This window comes from Astatotilapia calliptera, chromosome 14 (genome assembly GCF_900246225.1).
Source record: "Astatotilapia calliptera chromosome 14, fAstCal1.2, whole genome shotgun sequence".
In the NCBI taxonomy this organism is placed as follows: Eukaryota; Metazoa; Chordata; class Actinopteri; order Cichliformes; family Cichlidae; genus Astatotilapia; species Astatotilapia calliptera.
The window spans coordinates 26,531,691-26,557,393 of record NC_039315.1 but is presented as its reverse complement, the minus strand read 5'-3'; the positions used below and the strand labels follow the sequence as shown (position 1 = coordinate 26,557,393).

Sequence of the window (25,703 nt, the reverse complement as noted above, 5' to 3'; positions counted from 1 at the left end):
GTGCATTGTGTGCCGGGTGGCGGCCAGGAGCGGAGGCCCTGGCGGACTGATCCCCGGCTGCCAAGACTGGCAATAGGGACATGGAATGTCACCTCTCTGGTGGGGAAGGAGCCTGAGTTAGTGCGTGAGGTTGAGAGGTACCGGCTAGATATAGTCGGGCTCACCTCTACGCATGGCTTGGGCTCTGGAACCAGTGTCCTGGAGAGGGGCTGGACTCTGTCTCAGTCTGGAGTTGCCCCTGGTGAGAGGTGGCGGGCTTCTAATATCCCCTCGGCTTGCTGCCGGTACGTTGGGGTTTTTCCCGGTGGATGAGAGGGCTTGTTCCCTGCGCCTTAGGGTCGGGGAATGGGTCCTGACTGTCATCTGCACTTATGCGCCGAATGGCAGTTCAGAGCACCCAGCCTTCTTAGAGTCCCTTCAATGCTCACGTGTGTAACGACAGCGAGACCTGGAGGGGTGTGATTGGGAGGAATGGCCTCCCTGATCTGAACCCGAGCAGTGTTTTGTTATTGGACTTCTGTGCAAATCACAGTTTGGCCATAACGAACACCTTGTTCGAACATAAGAGTGTCCATAAGTGCACGTGGCACCAGGATGCTCTAGGCCGTAGGTCGATGATCGATTTTGTAATCGTATCACCAGACCTGCGACCATATGTTCTGGACAATCGGGTAAAGACAGGGGCTGAGCTGTCAACTTATCATCACCTGGTGGTGAGTTGGACCAGGTGGCGGGGGAGGACGCTGGACAGACTCGGTGCACCTAAACGCGTAGTGAGGGTGTGCTGGGAACGTCTAGCAGAGGCCCCAGTCCGCGTGATCTTCAACGCACACCTCCGGCAGAGCTTCAACAGCATTCCGAGGGAGACTGGGGAAATTGAGTCCGAATGGACCATGTTCAGCGTCTCCATTGCCGAAGCTGCTGCATTGAGCTGCGGCCGCAAGGTGGTTGGTGCCTGCCGTGGTGGTAATCCCCGAACCAAAAGGTGGACACCAGAGGTGAAGGGAGCCACCAGGCTGAAGAAGGAGTCCTATTGGGCTTGGTTAGCCTGTGGGACTCCGGAGGCAGCCGACAGGTAGGAAGGAATACTTCGAGGACCTCCTTAATCCCACTGACACGTCTTCCGAGGAGGAAGCAGAGTCTGGGGATGAGGGGAATGACCCGCCAATTTCCAGGGGCGAGGTCACTGAGGCAGTTAAACAACTCCTTGGTGGCAGAGCCCCTGGTGTTGATGAGGTCCGCCCCGAGTTCCTGAAGGCTCTGGACGTTGTAGGGCTGTTCTGGTTGACATGCCTCTGCAATGTTGCGTGGAGATCAGGGGCAGTACCTGTGGACTGGCAGACCGGGGTGGTGGTCCCCATCTTTAAGAAAGGGGACCGGAGGGTGTGTTCCAACTACAGGGGGATCACACTCCTCAGCCTCCCTGGGAAAGTCTATGCCAGGGTGCTGGAAAGGAGAGCTGGAGGAGGTGGCTGGGGAGAGGGAGGTCTGGGCCTCTTTGCTTAGGCTGCTGCCCCCGCGACCCGGCCCCAGACAAAGCGGATGAAGATGGATGGATGGATGGATGACTGTTTTGTCAGTTCAATACAGAGGAAAGGATGACAATATTAGTTTAGAGTTAGCTTACTGGTTCATTGCCACACAAATCTATTGCAGTCTTAGAGTATGTGCTGAATCTCTCATAATTATAAGGACTTTGTCACCGCAGGTTTCAGATCGCCTCTAACCTCTCCATGGAGTGCTATGCTCTGACTTTTGGGATCAACACTTTTGTAGCCCTCTCACTGCAGACCATCATTACAGAAGAGGTGGGTCGAGTATCCAAAAATTGTACTCAAGTAAGAGTAGCATTACTTTAAAATATTATTACTCAAGTAAAAGTGAAAAGTCCATTCATCCATCCATCATCTTCATCCGCTTTATCCGAGGCCGGGTCGCGGGGGCAGCAGCCTAAGCAAAGAGGCCCAGACCTCCCTCTCCCCAGCCACCTCCTCCAGCTTATCCGGGGGAACACCAAGGCGTTCCCAGGCCAGCCGAGAGATATAATCTCTCCAGCGTATCCTGGGTCTGCCCCAGGGCCTCCTCCCGGTGGGACATGCCTGGAACACCTCACCCAGGAGGCGCCCAGGGGGAATCCTTGTCAGATGCCCGAACCACCTCAGCTGGCTCCTTTCGATGTGGAGCAGCAGCTGCTCTACTCTGAGCCCCTCCCGGATGGCCGAACCTCTCACCCTATCTCTAAGGGAGAGGCCAGCCGCCCTTCGGAGGAAGCTCATTTCTGCCGCTTGTATCCGCGATCTCGTTCTTTCGGTCACTACCCACAGCTCGTGGCCATAGGTGAGGGTAGGGACGTAGATCGACCGGTAAATTGAGAGCTTCGCTTTTACACTCAGCTCCCTCTTCACCACGACGGACCGGTGCAGCGTGCGCATTACTGCAGCCACAGCCCCAATCCGTCTGTCGATCTCCGGCTCCCTTCTCCCATCACTCGCGAACAAGACCCCGAGATACTTGAACTCGTCCACTTGGGGCAGGAACTCATCCCCGGCCCGGAGTGGGCACTCCACCCTTTTCCGGCTGAGAACCGTGGCCTCAGATTTAGAGGTGCTGATCCTCATTCCCGCTGCTTCACACTCGGCTGCGAACCGTTCCAGTGCAAGCTGGAGGCCCTCACCCGATGAAGCCAACAGAACCACATCATCTGCAAAAAGCAGAGATGAGATTCTGAGGCCACCAAAGCGAAAGCCCTCTGCCACTTGGCTGCGCCTAGAAATCCTGTCCATAAAAATTATGAACATAACCGGAGACAAAGGGCAGCCCTGTCGGAGCCGATCACCCACCGGGAACGAGTCCGACTTATTGCCGGCAATGCGAACCAAGCTCTTGCAGCGGTTGTATAGGGATCGAATGGCCCGTAGCAATGGGCCAGACACCCCATACTCCCTCAACACCTCCCACAGGACACCCCGAGGGACACGGTCGAATGCCTTCTCCAAGTCCACAAAACACATGTAGACTGGTTGGGCAAACTCCCATGCACCCTCAAGTATCCTGGAGAGGATAAAGAGCTGGTCCAGTGTTCCGCGACCAGGACGAAAACCGCATTGTTCCTCCTGTATCCGAGGTTCGACTAGCGGACGAACTCTCCTTTCCAGCACCCTGGCATAGACTTTCCCAGGGAGGCTGAGGAGTGTGATCCCCCTGTAGTTGGAACACACCCTCCGGTCCCCCTTCTTAAAGATGGGGACCCCCATCTTGAAAAGTAGTCGTCAAAAAAGTTACTCAAGTAAGAGTAAAAAGGTGTTTGGCGAAAAGACTACTCAAGAAGCGAGTAACTGTTTAAAATGTCCGATTTATTTTATAAATAAATGCTATTAGAAAAACAAAAATAAATAAACATACAAATTTTATTATGTTCAAAAGGAATATATGTAAAAACATCAACAAAATAAGGCACAACAATTCTAATTTCCAGATTTCAGTTTTTCACAACATAAAGCTTTTTTCACCAATATCTACAGTAAATAATATAAATATATAAACAGTGCAAACAATTTCCAGTGACAAGATATGCTGTAAACTTTATATTCATTTTTGCTCCAAATGGCACAGCAGCCTCAGAGAAAACATTAGAACGAGGCATCTTCATGTTCATACAAGGCAGCTCAGTTTTCCATAAATTGTATAAGTGTGCATTTATTTCTGCATATTTAGCAAAAATGTGCCATTTCTTCAGTCAGTGAGGTGATAGTTAAGCTTCAGCAGCAGTTTGCTCTCGAGGTTCTTTCTGTGAAGCTTTAACTGTTTAGCAGTGAATAGGAGTCCTGCATGACTAAGAAGTCCTTCACAAGCTCCAGATGCATGAAGAACTGTATTGACTTTGATCGACAGCTTCTTGATGTGAGGAAAGCCATGCAATAGATCCACACCTCCAGTGAATGGACATGAAAGGTACCTCTCCAGCTCCCCTGCTTCTGGCTTTCCTGACCCCATGGATCCATCATCTTCGTCGAATAGGCCGCTGTTTGTGCTGGCCTCATGCAGCTCTGGGTCTAGGTGATGTCTAGTGGAGACCTGTGGAAAGATGTATGGTTTTCAAAAGAATTAGGTCTGGTCATTATAGTGCTGTATACACTGCCAAGCTGCGGATGTTTGTTTGGAGCTAGCCTCCAAAAGCTGGGCATACACTGTGCGATTTTTGGCCCATTTTGAGCCAATCTTTCAGTCGCGCAACCGTTTAGGGGATCGGCCCGAGTTTTGCCTTAATTGTGTGTCGTGCATCGTGTAGTATACATGGGGTAACGAAAAGCAGTTAAAACCTCACGACCAGCTCCCAATCATCAATCGTATGGTCACAAGATAATCAAACCTGTTTGAAATCCTGTCGCCCCTCAACGCAGCCTCTCACACTGCGCATACACAAACACAGAAATGAAAGTGAAAAGGTGGAGCAGCACGGCAGTGCAGCGTGTGATCTGGACACAAGAGATGGAGGCACAACTTGTAGAACTTTGGCAAGCTCATCTGAGCACGTAAGCGTAGAGCTGCCACCCAGGCAAAAGAAAAATAGAGCTATATCACGTTATAACGTTAAAGGTTTCTGCAATATACCTTTCACATTTGAACAATATAATATCACGTTCGTACAATATAATATTTATATTGTATGAACGTGATAATTATGTATATTGTAGTAACGTGATATTATATTGTTCAAACGTGAAAGGTATATTGTACTAACATGATAGTCTATTGTACAAACACGAAAAGTATATTGTTAGAACAATATACTTTTCATGTTATAACGTGATATAGCTCTATTTTTCTTTTGCCTGGGTGGCAGCTCTACGCTTACGTATCCGAGGCTTTTCAATGTGGCCTCACAAAATTATCACGACTACAACAACTATGAAAAGAGTTGGATGGACATTGCTGCTCAATCACAGCTAGGGTTGCCAACTCCCTGAAAAATAAATAAGGGTGTGGGGCCTCCCTGCTGCTGCGGAGTCGGGGTGGTCTGCCTCTCCCCACCGCAGGGAAAAGGGTAACACCACCTGGGTCTGGGTGCAATTCCCCCCTCCAGGGGCAAGGGTACCTAGACCCGGTTTGTAGAGTACGCTTGGGGAGTGTGATCGTGTGTACAGTGTCTCTTTATGTCTGTCTCCACGTTGGTTGAGTGTGGAGTGAGTGCATATGAGAGCATGAGGGTGGGAATGGATGTTTGTGTCTGTGTGTGCCTGTATGTCTGTGTCTATATGTCAGGTTGGGTATCAGACGCCACCTCTCTGGGGACACCTCAGGCCCTCCAAGGTTTGGAGGCCTATCTCCACCCACCACCACTTCCCCTGCCGGTGGCGGACTCCCTCAGGTGTCGGTGTGTTGGTGGTTCTTTGTGTCTGGGGGTGGGCGTCCGGGTACACACCGGCTCACTCCTTGGCGGCCGCTTGTCGGGGCCTGGGGCCTGGGGCTCGCTCGGGCCCCTTTGGAGGTGGGGTGCCCCCGGCCTCTCGGCCTGGGGCTCGGTCACTCAGGCACAGCTGGGGGCCGGCGGAGCTCACGGGCGCGTCACTGCAACTCCCCCTGACTTCTGCTCCGCGGCTGCTGGGCGAGCCCTCATCAGAATCAGAATCAGAATGGGTTTATTGCCAGATGTTGAGGTTTACAACATTAGGAATTTGCTGCGGTGCTTCAGTGCAAACAATAAGAATTAAAGTGCTATGTAGAAAGAAAGATATGTGCATGAGATATACATGTGATATATACATGAGAATAAGAATTATGAATGCTACGTAGAAAGATATATACATGAGTGCAGGTGGTGATCAGTGCCAGACATGAAATGATGCAGTGACACAGCGTAGGGTCATGTGTTAGTGGCGGGGACAGTCATGTGGTTATTGTTCATGTGTCCAACAGCAGAGGGGAAGAAACTGTTCTTGTGGCGAGAGGTTCTGGTGCGAATGGACCGGAGCCTCTTGCCTGAGGGGAGCAGGTCAAACAGACTGTGTCCAGGGTGAGAAGGGTCAGCTGAGATCCGGGCTGCACGCCGCAGTGTCCTGGAGGTGTACAGGTCCTGCAGAGATGGGAGTCTGCAGCCAATCACCTTCTCAGCAGAGCGCACAACACGCTGCAGTCTCTGTTTGTCCCTGATAGTGGCTCCAGCGTACCACACGGTGATGGAGGAGGTGAGGATGGACTCGATGATTGCAGTGTAGAATTGCATCATCGTCCGTGTTGGCAGGTTGAATTTCTTCAGCTGCCTCAGGAAGTACATCCTCTGCTGGGCTTTCTTGATGACGGAGGTGATGGTGGGCTCCCACTTCAGGTCCTGGGTGATGGTGGTACCCAGGAAGCGGAATGAGTCCACAGAGGTGATGGGGGTGTCAGTCAGGATGATGGGGGGGAGTGGGGCTGTGTGCTTCCTGAAGTCCACAATAATCTCCACTGTCTTCTGGGCATTCAGCACCAGGTTGTTGTGGCTGCACCAGGACACCAGACGTTCAACCTCCCTCCTGTAGGCAGACTCATCCCCGTCAGAGATGAGCCCAATGACGGTGGTGTCATCTGCGAACTTGATTAGCTTGACAGACTGGTGGGTGGAGGTGCAGCAGTTGGTGTACAGGGAGAAGAGCAGAGGAGAAAGAACACAGCCCTGAGGGGAGCCGGTGCTGATGGTCCGGGAGTCTGAGACATTCTTTCCCAGCCTCACATGCTGCTTCCTGTCCGTCAGGAAGTCAGTGATCCACCGGCAGATGGGATCAGGCACATTCATCTGGGAAAGCTTGCCTCGGAGATGGTCTGGAAGGATGGTGTTGAAGGCAGAGCTGAAGTCAACAAACAGGATCCTGGCGTAGGTTCCTGGGGAGTCTAGATGCTGCAGGATGAAGTGTAGGGCCATGTTGATGGCGTCGTCTACAGACCTGTTGGCTCTGTATGCAAACTGCAGGGGGTCCAGGAGGGGGGCCGTGAGGGTCTTGAGATGGGAGAGAACCAAGCGCTCAAATGACTTCATGACCACAGATGTCAGAGCCACGGGTCTGTAGTCATTTAGTCCAGTGATCCTAGGTTTCTTGGGGACAGGGATTATGGTAGAGGACTTGAAGCAGGCAGGCACATGACATGCCTGCAGTGAGGAGTTGAAAATGCCAGAAAACACTGGGGCCAGCTCGTTTGCACAGTGTCTGAGGGTGGCAGGAGACACACCGTCTGGGCCGGGAGCTTTTCGAGCATTCAGACTCTTAAACTGCTTCCTCACATCTGCTTCATGAATATGAAGAGTTGTGGTGGGAGGAGGTGGTGTGAAATCCTCTTTTGTGTGGGGTGAGGAGGGGGGTGTTGTAGGTGAAGTGTTTGAAGGTGGTGATGGCTCTATGGAGGGGGGAGAGGTGGGGGAATGAGTGTCCAAAGTGCCTCTATTGCTGGGGCCGTTGGAGGTGTGAAGGCTGCCTGATGGCTCGTCAAAACGGCAGTAAAAGTCGTTAAGGGTGTTGGCTAAGAGCAAGTCATCAGTGGAGTGGGGGGTTTTAGGCTTGTAGTTGGTAATATTCCTAAAACCTTTCCACACAGAGGCCGAGTCATTCTCTGAGATCTGCTGCTGCATCTTCTCAGAGTGCTGATGTTTAGCAATGTCCACTTCTTTAGTGAACCTGTACTTGGCCTCTCTGTAGCAGTCCCTGTCTCCGCTTCTGAACGCCTTTCTCTTTTCCAGCCACAGCTTTTTGAGTTTAGGGGTGAACCAGGGTTTGTCATTGTTATAACTCACCCTGGTGCGTGATGGCACAATGCTGTCCTCACAGAAGTGGATATAGGAGGTGACAGTGTCCGTAAACTCGTCCAAGCTGTTAGAAGCAGCCTTCATTGTGTCCCAGTCTGTGGTCTCCAAACACGTGCGAAGCTCCTCCACAGCCTCGTTGCTCCACAGTTTTTTGGTCCTCACGACAGGTTTGGAGAGCTTCAGCCTCTGTCTGTACGCGGGGATCAGGTGGATCATGACGTGGTCAGAAAGTCCGAGTGAAGCGCGGGGCACCGCGCGATAGGCCCCGCTGATTGTGCTGTAGCAGTGGTCTAATGTCCTCTCCTCTCTGGTCGGGCATTTCATATACTGCTTATATTTTGGAAGCTCATGGCTCAGGTTGGCTTTGTTAAAGTCCCCAAGAGCAATGATGAGAGAGTCATATGATGGAGCCTAAGCATTTCATGCTTTGCATGTGAGGATTTTAAACTGAATTGTGGTTTTAACAGAAAGCCAGTGAGGAGAAGCTTATGTGGGAAATATGTGGTTTCTCTCATTATCTGAATCAACTAGGATCACTTTGAGACAGGATGTTTCTCATTTTAAAGATCATTTGCAGATAAAAGAAAGCAGTCCCATGCACAGTTTGTTTAATGTGAATAATACAGGACATATCAGATTTCTCATTGTGTAGGCCAAGGTAATCCCAAATTGGTTAGAGGTCATATTTTTAGGGTCAGATATGATAACCTCAGTTTTGTCTGAATTTAGAAGAAGAAAATTACAGGACTTTCAGGTCTTCATGAGTAACTGATTTGTGTCAACTGGCTTCATAGATAAATATCACTGGGTATCATTTACATAGCAGTGAGTATGTATGCAGTGTTTTCTAATAATATCACCTAAGGAAGCATGTATAATGTAAAAATGTAAAAAGCATTGGTCCCTACACAGAATCCTGTGGAGTTCTGACTTTCATGTGTAAAGAAAGCTCACAATTTATATGCACAAGTAAGAGTCTGTTAGAAATATATGGTTTGAACCATGGCAGCACAGTACCTTTCATACCAACAGTGCCACTGTTGGTATTTTGCTGTGGAGATTAGATCCCACAGTGGGATCTAATCTCCACAGCAAAATGATCAGTGGTATCAAATGCTGCACTGAGGTCTAGCAGGACAAGCATAGAAATGAGTCCCACTGTCAGAAACCATAAAGAGATCGTCCTTACCCTCAGTAATGTTGCTTCTGTGTTATAATCCACTCTGATGGTGCTGATGGTCCGGGAGTCCAAGACATTCTTCCCCAGCCTCACGTGCTGCTTCCTGTCCGTCAGGAAGTCAGTGATCCACCGGCAGATGGGATCAGGCACATTCATCTGGGAAAGCTTGCCTCGGAGATGGTCTGGAAGGATGGTGATCTAGGACTCTCCTCAGCTCTTACTGGAACAGTGGCGCGGCTGCCCCTCTGTTGGTCTTCCATGGTCTCTTGTGTTCTGGGGGCCTCTGGATGTCTGGAGTTTTGATCTCCTCCATACCCGCTTCACACCCTGGAGGACGGGGCTGTGGCCCCCCCACACTCCCTAGCAGATCATTACATGGAGAAACCTTTGGAATGCAAGCATGCTGATCCACACAGGTATGCACACATGGGTATTCACAGACGCGGACTAAAGCTTTCTTGGCTGCTGCCTCAAAGCACACTGTGCGCTGTCTATCTTGCGTGCTGCACAATATCGTTTATTATTTAGTAAATATTGATATCTATGACTAGCTAGTTTATTGTGATGGTGCTTTGTTTTCTCTATTATTATGTTACTCTTTGTTGTTTGCTGTCTCCTCTGTTTGTTTGTTTTGTTTGTTTGGTTTTTTTTCTCCATACAGGTGACCCAGGAGTTCTTTTTTTTTTTTCTCTCTCTTCCCCCCCCTTCTCACCGTCTCTTCTCCCCTTTGGTTTTCTTTCTTTCTCTCCCCCTCTTTCTCTCATTCATTCCCCCTGTCCTATTTATTAAAAAAAAAAAAAAAAAAAAAAAAATGACAAAGGATGAACTGAAGCTCTGCCATCACGTAATGTCGCATACTGCTGTTTCTGATGTCATTTAAAAAAAAAAAAAAAAAAAAAAAAAAAGAACAATATAATATCACGTTCGTACAATATAATATTTATATTGTATGAACGTGATAATTATGTATATTGTAGTAACGTGATATTATATTGTTCAAACGTGAAAGGTATATTGTACTAACATGATAGTCTATTGTACAAACACGAAAAGTATATTGTTAGAACAATATACTTTTCATGTTATAACGTGATATAGCTCTATTTTTCTTTTGCCTGGGTGGCAGCTCTACGCTTACGTATCCGAGGCTTTTCAATGTGGCCTCACAAAATTATCACGACTACAACAACTATGAAAAGAGTTGGATGGACATTGCTGCTCAATCACAGCTAGGGTTGCCAACTCCCTGAAAAATAAATAAGGGACACCTCGTGGCCAGGGCCGGGCAACCTAGTTGTCTTCACCCTTCCCAGTGTGGTAGCTCTTTTTTGTGTGTGTGAAATTATTTTTTAACCATTTGACTTGAATTTGATTTAAGCAGATGCATATTCTTTGTGATATGACCATATGGGAAACAAATGATCATTTAGCCATTTATTTTTAGCTCAAAATGACAACATTAACACAGTAAAACAGGTCTCTTTCTTAAACAGAAGCCTGTCATGCTTAACTTTTTAGAATAAAAGTAAATCTTTCTTTAAAAGAACTCTGTCCTGCTTAACTTAAAATTATATAAATTAATAGAAAGCAATAGAACGAAAAATATTCTTGTAACTGTGCACATTTAGTGCATTTAGTACAATTGGCTTCAGTTGAGGTATTATTTCAGCTTTTCTAATGCTAATCAGCTGCTCCTGTTTGTAAACCCACTTGTTCCCATGATTACGCATCATAACTCATCATCATTATTCATCTATGTATTACTTTTATGTATTAGTCATCTATTTGTTGTAATCATCTATCCTTGCAGTTGTTTATTACACAAAATAAATTATATTATCACACTTCTGGCCACATAGCGCTGATATTCACTGCACATGCCCATATTAACCTTAACCAGAGGGTTTAAAAAACAAACCAGTGTTTACATACCATATCTGCTTCTGCCGTGGCCTGGTGGACAAGAAATTGGTTAAGGGTTCCCTGAGCTTTCTCTGAGCGAACAAACATTGCTGCTCTAATGCTGGGCTTACACTGTGCGATTTCTGGCCCATTTTGAGACGATTTTTGAGTCGTGCGACCGATTTGGTGATCGGCCCAATTTTGGCCTTCATCGTGCATCGTGTAGTATACGTGGGGTAACGAGAAGCGATTAACACCTCGAGCAGCTCCCGATCATCAATTGCTCGTGAGCCGCTCACACTGCTCACGCGCAAACACGTAAACGTCGGTGAAAAAGACGGAGCAGCACGGCTGTGCAGCGTGTGATCTGGACACAAGCGATGGAGGCACAACTTGTAGAACTTCGGAAAGCTCATCCGAGCCTTTTCGATGTGGCATCACAAAATTATCACGACCACAACAACCGTGAAAATAGTTGGATTTACACTGCTGCTCATTCACAGCTGCCTGATCAATGTTTTTCATTAGCAATTTAGCAAAGTTGATGGTGGTGGTTTGTGTGTCTGTGTGAGTGAAAGACAGAGCGACAGATTTTCTGTTATAACCTTCATGTTATGGAGGCACAGTGTGAGCACTCGGGTCGCATCAGAGCATCGGGTGGTATAGTGTGAGACCTGCATCGTGACCTACCAACTTCTAACCCCTGCGAGTCAATCGTGCAGTTTGAGCAGGAGCTGAATAACGCGACTGAAAAAAATCACACAGTGTCTGCCCAGCTTTAGATGTACTGTCGTCCGAGACCGCAGTGTCGGCGTTTGTTTCCCTGTTGGCCATGCTTCTTGTTGTGGTCATCTGTTGTCTTCCGGTATTTTCTCCGCAAGCGACCTGTCCTCGACCAATGAGATGAGCGGTAATCTGAATTGTCATAAGTGTGCTGTCAGCTCATTGGTCACAAAGCAGGAGAGGGGCTGGGAGTTATGCTTTCAAACAAAGCGTTAATTCCATTAACATTTATAGACTACTTTTGATTCTCACTGTATTACGGGACAAAGTGCGTCCCTTATTAGCTCAACACGGGACGTGTGCTTTTGTTTCTAAATACGGGACGATTCCGTTTTTTAAGGGACGGTTGGCAACCCTAATCACAGCTGCCTGGTCAATGTTTTTCATTAGTAATTTAGCAAAGTTGATGGTGGTGGGGTGTGTGTGTGTCTGTGTGAGTGAGTGAAAGACACAAAGAGGGAGAGCGAGAGACAGATTTTGTATGATAAGCTTCATGTTATGGACGCACAGTTTGAGCACTCAGGTCACATCAGAGCATCAGGCCGTATAGTGTGAGACCCTGCATCGTGACCTATGAACTTCTAACCCCTGCGATTTAATTGTACAGTTTGAGCTGGAGCGGAATAACGTGACTGAAAAAAATTGCACAGTGTTTGCCCAGCTTAACGCAGACTGTTTAAACTAAACAAGCTGCTTGTTAATTTTGGTTGAACCAACGACTGTATAGGCGTTGGCTGAATAGCAGTGGTGTTCACCTTGGGGTGTCGGTCAGAACACACAGGACGCACAGATAAAGGTTATACCGTCTTTACTGTGATTCCTCATCTTAACAGCACAGTAGAGCAACACAGTAATGCAACCGCAGGCTTACAGAGTGGTGAGGGGTGTGGGTGTGGTCTGTGAACAAAACATATTCAGAATACTGAATGTAATAAATATCTAAGTCATGAATTATGATTCATTAGCTTTCTTCAAATCTAACCAGAACTACAAATGGGAATTCCTATATGAACATCTACATGCACAAGTTTCATACACTACTCCCAAACCCTTACAGTACATGACACTGACTGCCAATACACCCAACAACAATATATCACAAAACACCAAATGGGTTTAGCTTACAGCTAGCAAGTATGTAGCATAACAAGTACCATTAGTAGCATGAACTAGCCACATAGCGAACAGGTCAATACACATTGCACTCCTACATCCACTAAATGTCCAAATGGCATAAAAGACTAAAACTGTCCTTTCCAGGCAGGGCTCCACGTCTACTCACAGTTCTTTAGCGACGCACACGACTCACACCGTGTGTAGACATCCCCTGCTGAGTCAGTCTGCCAGGTGGCTTTTGCCCTGTGTTAGCTCAAATAAACTCTGATCACTGGAACATGTGCTCAATATTGCAGCTGTGCTCTCTCGCCACAAGGGGGCTCCCCCACACAGCTGACAGCCTTTCCAACATAGCCGCCCCCCAATTTGCGGTGCAAATTGACTCCATGGAAAGGCTGTCTATACAGACGAGGGATCCCCCACCTGGTCATCCTCATCCTTGATCGCCGGAAGCACAATCAGACATACTATAGGCCGGGTGTATGTTCTGTCACGTATCTTCACCTCTGCCGTTCGGGTGTGGCCATCAGAGCCAGTAAGAATCCTCGTAACTCTCCCAATCTGCCATGATGCTCTGGGTAGCTGTGGATCCACCAGCAGAACAACCGCTCCCTCTTTTATGTCCTCCATGGGTCTCTGCCACTTCATCCGAGTTGGGAGATTAGGCAAATAGTGTCTGATGATCGGTCGTTGTGTCCTTGGGCAAGACACTTCACCTACCGCCTACTGGTGATGGCCAGAGGGGCCGATGGCGTGATATGGCAGCCTCGCCTCTGTCAGTCTGCCCCCGGGCAGCTGTGGCTACAACTGTAGCTTGCCTTCACCAGTGTATGAATGTGAGAGTGAATGAATAGTGGTATTGTAAAGCGCTTTGAGGGTAGGGCTGCACGATTTTGCATAAAATGAGAATCACGATTTTTTGGCTTAGAATTGAGATCACGATTCTCTCACGATTTTCTTTTCCAGTATAAATATTTATTGCACTTATTAACTGCACATCAACTTCGTAACAGTTGAAACTGAACATAAAAACAATAAATAAACATAAAAACAACAAATGTCTCACGTTTTGTTGTTGCCGCAAAATGTTGTACTGCTTGAAATTCCGCCTCCACCGTTGCTCGACACTGCGTGTATAGAGCAGGTAGTGCAACAATAGAAAAATAGTTGCGGGACGGCACTGTGTAGCGTTTGTCTAGGGTGTTGATCATTTTCCTAAATCCCTCGTTTTGCACAGTGTTGATGGGAGTCATATCTTTGGTCAGGTGATAAGTAATAGCCTCTAATTTCTTTGTGCCTGCGGGAGTTCGACGTGTATAGGGAAGCGCTGTATAAGGTTCCCGTTATTGATGTTTGGGTGGTTGACCGGGACGGATTTTCTCCTGTCACTTTCTCGTCATCCCTGACGTGCTCTCCGTTGTTTTTTCCCTGCTAATTTTAGCATCACACGGCACAGCTTCTGTATCACGTAGTATAAGGCTCCGCCCTTGTCATTTGTTGAGCAGGAAGAGTGAGCGCTTGTTTTCATGCAGAGTACGTCCCGGATCAAAATGCGGTACAGTCGTCGTCGTCTTTTTTTTTTTTTTTTATCGTTGTCATTTGGAAATGAGATCGCTCATAAGTATGAATCGAGATCGCGATTTTCTAACGATTAATCATGCAGCCCTATTTGAGGGGTCCCAAAAAGCGCTATATAAAATGCAATCCATTATTATTATTATTAATCTGTCCACCAGGATTTGCGAATGTCTCCATCTTCGCCTCCCTAGCGCTTCTTCTTCGGGATACACTACCTGAGGTAGGGAGCTGTCAGGCCGCCCCATGAGCAAGTAGTTAGGGATCACTGGATCGATGTCAGCCACATCCGCAGAAACATAACCTAGGGGTTTGGCATTCAGGATACCCTAGATTTCTGTAAGAACGGTCCTGAGTACTTCCTCACTCATGGTCTGAGAGCCAACAGGTGTATAAGGCGTTTTTGATAGAGCGGATTTCTCTTTCCCAAGTGCTTCCAAAGTGGGGTGCTGCAGGTGGGTTGAAGCGGAAACATACCTGCTGCATAGCCAGTTTCTGCTGGAGGTCTGGACACATGCTGGAGAATGCCTGCTGGAACTCCTTTTCCCCTCCTTTGAAGTTTGTCCCCTGATCCGAGTAAACTTCTGCCGGTTTCCCTCTTCTCACGATGAACCTTCGGAAGGCCATCAAAAAGGAATCCGTGTCGACAGATGTCAGGAGGTCTATATTGTTACATCCCCTGGCTAGTCTAGGGGGTTGAAGGGACGAACATAAAGGTGGATAGAGAAGGAGGAGCCAAGATGGTAATTTTAGAAGGTTTATTTAATACTGGTGATGGGATCAGACTGAGGTATAACGTCAGGGAGAGCCAAGGCCAACATAACAAACAAAACATCCCTGATGTTGAAATAAAAGAAACTTACCTAACTCCAAAGAAACAAAATATACAACCTATAACCATAACCGACCTAACAAAACATAAACAGGAGAAAACAGGGTGTCAAAACAAAAGGCAGCTCTCCCCTACAAGCAGTCTGAACATGAAACAACAATGCTCACACAAAATACAAAGGCATGCAAGCCTGCACAAGTATGGCAACCAACATGGCCAGAGGGCCCAGAAGCACAGCTCCACAGGCCTTAAATAGTGCTCTGCTGTTTACCAATTAGCCGGACTCTGCGCAACATCCAATCAGGACAGAGGAGGTGGAGCCTGGACAAAACAAAGGGTTAATAGGGAGAAGAGACATCCTCCTGGGGGATGTAACAATATGAACGGCCCGAGTAGTGAGGCACTTAAACAAAATGCCCCATTGCTTCTCCCTGTGTCTGCCTATTGTCAATGGAAAATTATACTTAGTAGTCAGTATAATCTTTTAATGATATAAGTTTGCATATGGTAGAATACTGCATGTTGACCGTTTGATGTCTTAGGCCATAGGTGTCAAACTCTGGCCCGCGGGCCAAATTTGGCCCGCAGCCTAATTACATTTGGCCCGCGAAGCCATACCAAATTACTATTAGAGCTTGCCCACTGGTATTATACAGCTAATATATATATTGTTTAGTATTAAGCTTTGCTTGTTCCATATTCAGTTTTCCAGCAAAACTTATTTGAGTCCATAAGAAAAGATTCATTCTTATATCTGGAGGAAGATTTTTTTTTTTTTCAATAAATATTAATGTTAGCCCGCGACTTTGTTCCAGTTTTGAATTTTGGCCCACTGTGTATTTGAGTTTGACACCCCTGTCTTAGGCTGTTGTTCACTACAAGACTTTGTGTGCATTCCAGAGTGCTCTGGCATTCACACCCACATCCTGGGAGCATAGGAAAGGTCGTACCTTCTCTTATTGTTTTGCGGTAGGATAAAAATCACTGGAACATGTGCTCAATAGTGCAGCTGTGCTCTCTCGCCACAAGGGGGCTCCCCCACACAGCTGACAGCCTTTCCAACACCGCTGTTTCACATAATAAACCCTGTCAGCCGCAGTATTGCCTTCTGTTTTAACAGTTAAAGCAGTAAAGACGAGCTGTTTGCATGTTCGTGGAACTCTTGCGTCATTAACAAGGCTAGCTGTTAGCTTATAGGCTAACCAGCGAGCAGTTAACAGGACAGCTGAAGCTGCACAAAACACCCACAAACTTGTCTCACTACAACGTAGCGCCGAAAATATGACTCGCATGACTCGACACAGCTGCTGTAACATAAGACTGACATCCAGCTAACCACAGCTAAAAAGCTATTTAGAGAAAACTTACCGTTTCCTCAGGTTACACGAGTTGAGTTGTTTCACGCTGAAAAGTTGGTTTGTTTTGGCTCTCACTGAAGACACCGACAATGAAGACATAGCTGTTCTTTTGTACTCCTTTTAAGCAAAACATTCTTTGTATGTGAGGAAAATGCTGTTCATCCTCTTCAGCTCTTCTTTCCGTGTGTCTGCTACTTTGAAACGCTTGGGCCGCTCTGCCCGCCACAGTTTCAAACTGGGAAACTCCACTGGCGGCATGTTATTGTAACGTTCACAAGAACCAGACGGTTGGGGTCTCAGTTTGTCCGTTTATTCGGCACATAAGCCAGCGGGTTGTTAACTCAGGGGGAAGCACTCTCGAACTACACCTCTCTTCAGCCTGGCACACACACAGAACAACCAGGTCCCCCCACCCCTTCCTGTACACCACCCTCACTACTTCCTGCAGCCCAACCAAACATGAATCTTAAAGGAACAACAACAGTGTGCAGAGAAAACCAACATGTCACTGTCCAGTAACACTTAACCATCGTTACACTGCCCCCCCAGCAATAAGTTCCTCGTCCCCGAGGGAACGACACAGTCTCTGAGGCGGGGCGGTAGCCTACGTTCCCTCCTTGACCTCCTGAGCCCCTGAGGAGGACGCGGAGCTTCGGGGCTTTGGGGTGAAGAGTCCGAGGGGGGGGGAACGCAGCCCCGGTCGGGGGCCCCTCTGAGCAGGGTCATGGACGCTCTGTACACGTCCCTCTGGAAAGGAGGGGAGGGACTGTCCTCTGTAGGGGGCCATCCGGTCTCTGTGCAGCGCTACTATCCTCCCCCTAGGAGGCAACTGCACCCTGTAAACAACCTCCCCCACTCGCTCTAGGACGCTGCAAGGCCCCACCCAGCTGCTATCCAGTTTAGGACACCGTCCCTTCTTCCTCTTTGGGCTGTAGACCCACACCAGCTCCCCAGCACGGAAGTGCCTCCCTTTAGTGGTGATGTCGTAATTCCTCTTTTGGCGCAGGCCTGCCTTCGCCAGCTGCTCTCGGGCGTAGGAATGTGCAGAATCCAGCCGGTCCTGCAGCTTCCTTGCGTAGTCCCGGCCCCGTGGTGCCTCTGGCGCGTCCGGGGGTTTCCCAAAAGCCAACTCTGCAGGAGTTCTCAGCTCTCTCCCTAACATGAGCAGGGCAGGCGTACATTGGGTGGAGTCCTGCACTGCCGACCTGTAGGCCATGAGGGTAAGGGGAAGATGGTAATCCCAGTCCCGTTGGTGTTCTGAGGTAAGGATGGCTAGCTGCTGGGCCAGCGTCCTGTTAAACCTTTCCACCAGCCCATTGCTTTGGGGGTGAAGTGGGGTGGTGCGGGTTTTCTTAGTCCCAAGGCGTTCACACATGGCAGCAAATACCTTGGACTCAAAGTTACGCCCCTGGTCACTGTGGAGGGTCTCTGCTGTTCCAAAGCGGCTGAACATCCCCTCCACTAATACATCAGCGACCGTCTCAGCCTCCTGATCTGGGATGGTGTATGCTTCCGGCCACTTGGTAAAATAGTCCATGGCCACAAGAACATAGCGGTTTCCTCTGTCTGTGCGAGGAAATGGGCCCATGACGTCCACAGCTACTCGCTCCATTGGGGCTCCTGCTGGTTGCTGCTGAAGCTGAGCCCGGGACTGGTCTTGTGGCCCTTTGTGTGAGGAACATGCATCACAGCTGCAGCAAAAGTCCTCCACATCCCTCCGCTGTTGACCCCAGTAATAGCCCTGGCGGAGGCGGCGAAGAGTCTTGGAGACCCCAAAGTGGCCAGAGCCAGTGCTCCCATGGCAGGCTCCCAGCACAGCTGACCTCAGCGACCTTGGCACCACAACTTGCCACCTCTCCTCCCCCGTGGCAGGATCCTTCCAGGCACGCTCCAACACCCCCTCCTTCAGCCTGAGAGCTGCAAACTTGGCCCACAGCCCCCTGGTACAGATGGAAAACCCAGTGACCTCATCCCAAAGGGGTTGCTCCCCCTTCTCCAGCCACTGCAGGACCGGCAGCAGGTCTGTGTCTTGTTCCTGCCGTGCCCTCCACTCCGCTGCATCCACCACCAGAAGAACCCTGCAGGCGAGCTGTGCTGCTCCGTCTATTGTCGTGAGTTCCCGCTCTATTTCCTCTCGCTTCTCACAGTAACGGCAGCCAGCTGCAGCACATGGGCGGCGAGAGAGGGCGTCTGCGTTAGAATGGTGCGTCCCTGCTCTGTGCTCCACGGTGAAATTGAAGGCTTGGAGCTCCTCCAGCCAGCGAGCCACCTGTCCCTCTGGCTCCCTGAAAGACATCAGCCACTGAAGGGCAGCATGATCAGTTCTGACAACAAATGCTGTGCCGCACAGGTAGTATTTAAAGTGTCTCACCCCCGCCACCACAGCCAACAGCTCTCGTCATGTGACACAGTAGCGCCGCTCGCTCCTGTTCAGGACCCGGCTGAAGTACGCCACCACCTTCTCCCCTTCCGGTCCAACCTGCGACAACACCGCTCCCAGCCCCACATTACTTGCGTCAGTGTCCAGGACAAAAGGCAGGGCGGGGTCAGGGGGGGCAAGGACTGGGGACTCTGTCAGCGATCTGCGGAGGGTGTCGAACGCCTGCTGACAGTCCTGGGTCCAGATGAAGTCACGGTCCTTCTGCAGCAGGTGGAAGAGTGGTGCGGCTATGGAGGAAAAGCCCTTCACAAACCTCCTGTAATAAGACGCCAGTCCTAGGAAGCTTTTGAGCTGTTTCTGGTCTGCTGGTGTGGGCCACTCGGTAATGGTGTGAATTTTTTCCTCCAAAGTGCTGATGCCCTCACGACCCAGCTTGTGGCCCAGAAACTCCACCTCCCTCCTCATGAAGTGGCACTTGTCGGGATGCAGCTTCAGGCCTGCAGCCGCCACCCTCTCCAACACTTGTCTCAGGGCATCCAGGGCAGCATCAAAGGAGCTCCCGTGCACTAGAAGATCATCCAGGTAAACCAGACACCGTTGCCGTGGGACGCCAGCCAGCACACTGTCCATGAGCCTCTCGAAGGTCGCAGGAGCGTTGCAAAGGCCAAAACTCAGGACTTTGAACTGCCATAGTCCCCTGTTAGTGCAGAAGGCTGTCTTCGGTCTGGATTCCGGGGACAGTGGCACCTGCCAGTAGCCACTCCACAGGTCCAGGGTGGAAAACCAGGAGGACCCGGCTACTAAGTCGAGGGACTCATCAATCCTGGGAAGGGGGTAAGAGTCTTTCTTCGTCACTTTGTTGAGTGGTCTGTAGTCCACACAGAAACGCATCCTAGGACTTTTTTTCTTAGGCACCATCACCACCGCGGAGGCCCACGGGCTATCAGATGGTTCTATGATGCCCGCCTTCATCATTTCACACAGCTCCCTGTCTGCAGCCTCCTGATGAGCCAGGGGCAGGCGGCGGGGGCGCACTTTAATAGGCTGGGCATCCCCGGTCTCAATGACGTGCTCTACCAAGTGTGTCAAGCCAACATCACTTTCTTTCAGGGCAAATATGTCACTAAACTCTTTTAGTACCTGCCATAGACTCTCTTGCTGCTGTGGAGTCAGCCCCTCACAGTTCTTTGACCAGATACTCCTCACTGCTGAGAGCCTCTCCTCCTCCTCCGCTCGCTGTTCTGCTGGCGGGTCTGCAGGGGTCTCTGCGGTGGAGGTGGACGCCGCGGCAGATGCTGTGCAGACCGGGGGAGGAATAAGCGGCACCTTCTTCCCATCAGGGAGTACGAGGAGGCCTTTGCCTAAGTCCAGTACACCACCAATGGCTCGTAAAAAATCCAGCCCAAGGATGCAGGCGTCCTGCACGTCAGCCACCCAGGCAGCATAAGACACACCGAGGTCCCCCACCTTGAACTGGAACACTCCCTTCCCTCTCATTGGGGCCAGATCACCGGTCACAGTCTTAAGTTGCACGTTAGTCGGTTGTACAGCAGCTCCGGTTGGGACAATATCGGGTCGGACCAGCGTTGCATTGGATCCCGTGTCCAGCAGGGCCGTACAGGACACCCCCGCAATCGTCACTGGAACATGGCAAAAGCCGCCAACCTGGGTCCAGCCCACAGTGATGGCCGCACCGGGTGGAGGTGGCGGTGGTGTGGGGATGTCGTTCTCCCAGGCCCGTGTACTCCCGCCTACACGGGCCCGTGGGCGTTTCCCTGAACCGCTGCAAGCTTGGGGCACTGCCTGATGAGGTGTCCGAGTTGTCCACATCCCCAGCAGCTCTGAGGTCGGCGGTGTGGGCCAGCCCGAGGGGAAGGCGACTGCAGCGAAGCTGTCTGCACCAAACTGCACAGGCCCGCTGGCGTCTCCATCTGTTCCACAGGTGCTGACACAGCCCTCACCACGTGTGCGTCGTCAGCGCCCCCAGAGGATCCTGCAAGCATCTCCCTCTCCAACGCTAGCTCCAGGGCTGCACTGAGTGTGGCTGGCCGAGCAAGCTGAGTTTACATGCGGAGCTCTTTAGGGCTCAGGGCCTGCAGGAACTGGTCCCGAGCTAACTCCGCCTGCACTGATGGTGGCATGCTGTCATACGCCCTCCGGCAAAGGCACTCGACTTCATGGGCCAAAATGCGGAGGGGCTCACCTGGCAATCTGCGTCTGTTGTGGAACTCCGACCTCAGCAGCACTGGTTGGTTATACTGCCCGAAGCGCCTCTGAAGTGCTCCGACCAGAGCATTATAATCTCCCCTCTGCTCCTCGGTCAGCAGCAGCAGGCATGCAGCTGCATCCTCACACAGGCACAAAGCCAATTGGAGAGCTTTATGTTCCTCAGACCAGCCAGCTGCAACAGCTAACAGCTCGAACTGTGCGATAAACACTTCCCATGGCGTCTTGCCGCTGAACTTAGGCGTTTTTATATTCGCTGCAGCTTGCTGGGCGCCGCCATGTTTGTTTACATCACGTGACGGCGCGCCAAGCGAGGTCGACTCCTTCCCGCCGGAATCGCGGCCGCTGTGCGAACAGTTCCCGAGCCTAGTCAAACCTGGAGAAAATCCAGCCTCGGCAGACAGCCGCAGCGCCGTTTCCCTCACTCCATGGGCGGGCGAGCGCGGACGAACCTCCCTCTCCTCCCTCTCCTCCGTCTCCTTCTTAATCCTGCCCGGCAACATCCTCATCTCGTAACGGCAAGCGTCGCCGGCAACAGGGTCTCGGGCGTTCTGGGGTTCTTTTTTCTTTCTTCACTTCTGACACCAATGTAACGTTCACAAGAACCAGACGGTTGGGGTCTCAGTTTGTCCATTTATTCGGCACATAAGCCAGCGGGTTGTTAACTCAGGGGGAAGCGCTCTCGAACTACACCTCTCTTCAGCCTGGCACACACACAGAACAACCAGGTCCCCCCACCCCTTCCTGTACACCACCCTCACTACTTCCTGCAGCCCAACCAAACATGAATCTTAAAGGAACAACAACAGTGTGCAGAGAAAACCAACATGTCACTGTCCAGTAACACTTAACCATCGTTACATTATCTAATGTGTTAAACTAATTATTTTTTTAAAAAGTAACGAGTCGAATTTTGCAAATGTAGCGGAGTAAAAGTACAGTTTCTTCTTCACAAATGTACTCAACTAAAAGTAAAAAGTATCTCACAAAAAAGGTACTTTAAAAGTACATTTTCTTTCAAAAACTTACTCAAGTAAATGTAACGGAGTAAATGTAACTCGTTACTACCCACCTCTGCATTACAGTCACAGTTGTTGATGAAGCTGTACTGGGGCTGGACATCGTGACGCAGGTACGTGTACAGGCTGTAATTATACTACTGCTGTATTAGAATGGCAGCACACGGGGATTTAACAACAACTCAAAGTCAAGAACCCGATGGCCCCTTCAGCGTTCTGCTGCTTAACTGAAGCACTGAAATGTGAGGACAGAGTGACACCTGGTGGTTATCATTAGCTGTTGCACGCAGGTCTATTTGATGCAGGTGGTTCACTGCCATAGCATAGATAAAATAATTCTAATAATGCTTAGGATTATGTGTCGTCTCTCTGCTCTGCAGTTTATCATCTACGGCAGCTACTATGCTGTCATTTCGCTGCTCTTTTTGATCCGAGGAACCTACACCGCCTGTGTGAACAAACCCTGTCTCCGGCACACGGAAGCCAAGGAACCTGAGTGTGTGGAGGAGGTGATTGCTGCAGAGCGTCTCTGACCTGTGTCAGTGCCCAACAGGTTTTTGGAAGATTGGAACTAATTTACCTTAAACAGCTGCAAATTAACTAACGAGAGCTTGTAAATATGCTTTTCTTAAACACTACAAACTGTAACATTAAACGTTTATACACTGAAAAGCAAACATTTATGTGTTGTGTATTTTTGCTATCTGCAACCCAGACAGGAAGACAAACAACACAATAAAACAGTTACTTCTGATTGGTATTAAAGTCCAGAGTTTTGGGCGCTTACCTGTTTAATTTATCAAAGTTTTATCTCAGCTTGTGCTCGAGTGTCACCAAGATTGTGTTGCTCTTTGACCAGGTTGCTGATTAACAAAATGCCTAGAGAGTTGTGAGGTATTTTTCCCCCATCACACACTCACACATGAAACAGGAAAGCCAACATGGAGGCAGTGAAGAAGTGGAGATCAGACTGGAAGTATCCCACTATTCTGCTTTGCATTTATGGATTCTTCAGCACAGTTAAACCACTGGAGCCTTTTCTCATCCCATTTTTGACAGGACCAGATAAGAATCTGACAACTGAGCAGGTATATATGACATATGCTAGAAAGGCTATAGTGTAATTCAATCAAAACAGACTTAGAAAAGAAATGATTTTCAGTTTTTCGGTCCTTATGGTGAAAAAGTTGGTAACTTTCTCTTTTGTACATGCTGCAATTACAAATAATCACACACACATGCACACACAAGCTGGTGATTCATAGCAGAGAGATAACCGGCATCTTTAAAAAAATAAAAATAAAAAATCTAAGTGATAGAAATCCAATCAAGATTCTGAAACCTTTAATCATTTGCTATAAAGTCATGCATTTCCTGCCTTTGATGAGTTTTTCCCTGACAGGTCAACAATCAAATTTTCCCAGTGTGGACATACTCCTATCTGTCCGTACTAGTGCCGGTGTTCCTTCTCACTGACTGGCTGCGTTACATGCCTGTAGTGGTGTTTCAGTGTGTTATGCTCTTCATCACCACAGCACTGCTGCTGTGGACAGCAAGTGTGCCAGCCATGCAGGCTACGCAGTTCTTTTACGGAGTCGTGACAGCCAGCGACATAGCCTACTTCTCCTACATTTACAGGTCATGTAGTACATCTCACAGATTTGGATTTTTAGCATTGCTCATGGGAGACTTGACATTTTGAATATGCTCTTTATTACAGTGTAATAGATTTGAAGAGATACCGGAAGGCCACCTCTTACAGCCGCAGTGTCCAGCTCCTGGGGTATACAGTGGGCTCCGTGTTGGGTCAGCTGCTTGTCAGCTTCGACCTCATGTCATACAACAACATCCTGGTGTTCACTCTGGTTCTCACTGCCATCGCTCTCCTCACTTCCTTCTTCTTGCCAATGCCACAGAAGAGCATGTTCTTTCATCAAAGACGTGGGAGACAGAATGCAGCAGAACAGTCAAACACAATAAATGCATCACTGGAAAATGGAGGAGGTGAAATGGAGAGTGGAGAAGGAGAGCCTGATGCTGAGAAGCTTGAGGAATCTATCGTTACGCAGAGTTGCGGCCAAGTCCTCCTCCAGCTGTGGAGGGATTTCCGCCACTGCTATTCCTCTAGACAGCTGCTCTACTGGTCTGTGTGGTGGGCAATGGCTACCTGTGGGTATAACCAGACTGTCAACTATGTGCAGGTCAGTTATGAAGGCAGCATAAACAAAAATGTGAGCTGTAAAAGCATCACTGCAGCAATCCAAATTGCTACTGGGGGCTGCTTTACGATGGGTTTACCTGCAGTGAACAAGTAGTGCCTTGTAGTTGCTGAAGCCTTCTCTTGTGTTAATAAAAGGCATTTTAGATATATATTTTAAACAGAAATAATTAAACACGCACATATCCTTGAACAACTTAATGATACCCACACCATACTGCGCAGGTGCTGTGGGAGCATGTGCAGCCTTCTCAGAACTTCAGCATTTACAACGGAGGCGTGGAGGCAGTCTCAAACCTCTTAAGTAAGCAACATTAGATGGCATTTCCCCCCCTCCCTAAATCAAATGGAAGTTATCAGGGACACATAAGATTTCTCAGTACCTAATCAGCTGTCCTAATTTGTCTTATCCCACGTGTACATGCTTTCCAGGTGCAGCCACTGCCTACGGGATAGGCTTTACTGAGGTAAGATGGGAGCAGTGGGGAGAGCTGGCCCTGGGTGGTTTCTCTGGACTGAGTGCAGCTTCACTGTTCCTCATGACTTTCACTGGCAACATTTGGGTCTGCTACAGCGGTTACGTCGTTTTCAAGTCACTGTACATGATGCTGATAACTATAGCAATGTAAGAGTGTCAAGTCACATCAGGGTTATACTTTACCACAGTTTAGTTTGATTTTTATTGCAGATATAAGAGCAAAAAAGCTAAAAAAAAATAAAAAAATAAAAAAACCCTCCCCAACCTTTAGATTAAGACAAATTCTATGCTTGTAGGTATCAGATTGCAGCTGATCTCTCAATGGAAAGATATGCACTAGTCTTTGGGGCAAATACCTTTGGAGCACTGGCTCTACAGACGATTATCACGTCTGTTGTAGTTGACAGTAGAGGGCTAGGCCTGGCCATCATTCCCCAGGTAAGCCATCAGATCACAAAATATGTACAGCAGCACTGTTTATTTGTCCATTAGCGTCATTAACCTTTTAAACATGTACTCTTCTTTGCAGTTCACCGTGTATTCCAGCTACTTCTTGGTTATCTCTGTTGTTTTTTTACTTCGGGGTCTGTTCAGTATTTGGAGAGCACAAAGAAGCAGAAAAGAGACAATTCCTCCAGACAAAGATGAAACTCCAGGCAGCGAAGAACACAGATTCTGAACACGTATAGAGCGTTATAGTGTATCACTTATGGTTTCCCATCCCTAAATTGACCTCACATTAGTTCATAAGTAGCAGAAAAAAAGTCTTTAAATTACTTACTTCAACATGATGAATAGAAATCATTTTTTTGTACAAAAACAATAAAAGAATGTTTCACACATCCATATAAATGAATGCTTT

At 48.7% G+C, this 25,703-nt stretch overlaps 2 protein-coding genes across 2 annotated transcripts; both read left to right on the top strand.

Moving 5' to 3' along the window:
* The first annotated feature begins 654 nt into the window (after positions 1 to 654).
* Positions 655 to 22,678, top strand: LOC113035726 (thiamine transporter 1). Its single transcript, XM_026191370.1, has 4 exons — positions 655 to 671; positions 1,709 to 1,812; positions 22,212 to 22,258; positions 22,526 to 22,678. Exons 1-4 carry the CDS (start codon positions 655 to 657, stop codon positions 22,676 to 22,678), a joined length of 321 nt encoding a protein of 106 aa, XP_026047155.1.
* A 408-nt stretch (positions 22,679 to 23,086) lies between these two features.
* On the top strand, positions 23,087 to 25,627 carry slc19a3a (solute carrier family 19 member 3a). The gene is given in 8 exon segments (XM_026192318.1): positions 23,087 to 23,233; positions 23,548 to 23,783; positions 23,866 to 24,346; positions 24,589 to 24,667; positions 24,796 to 24,988; positions 25,138 to 25,279; positions 25,371 to 25,436; positions 25,439 to 25,627. Coding segments are annotated over 8 exon segments (1,395 nt in total). The 3' UTR covers positions 25,490 to 25,627.
* The last annotated feature ends 76 nt before the right edge of the window (positions 25,628 to 25,703 follow it).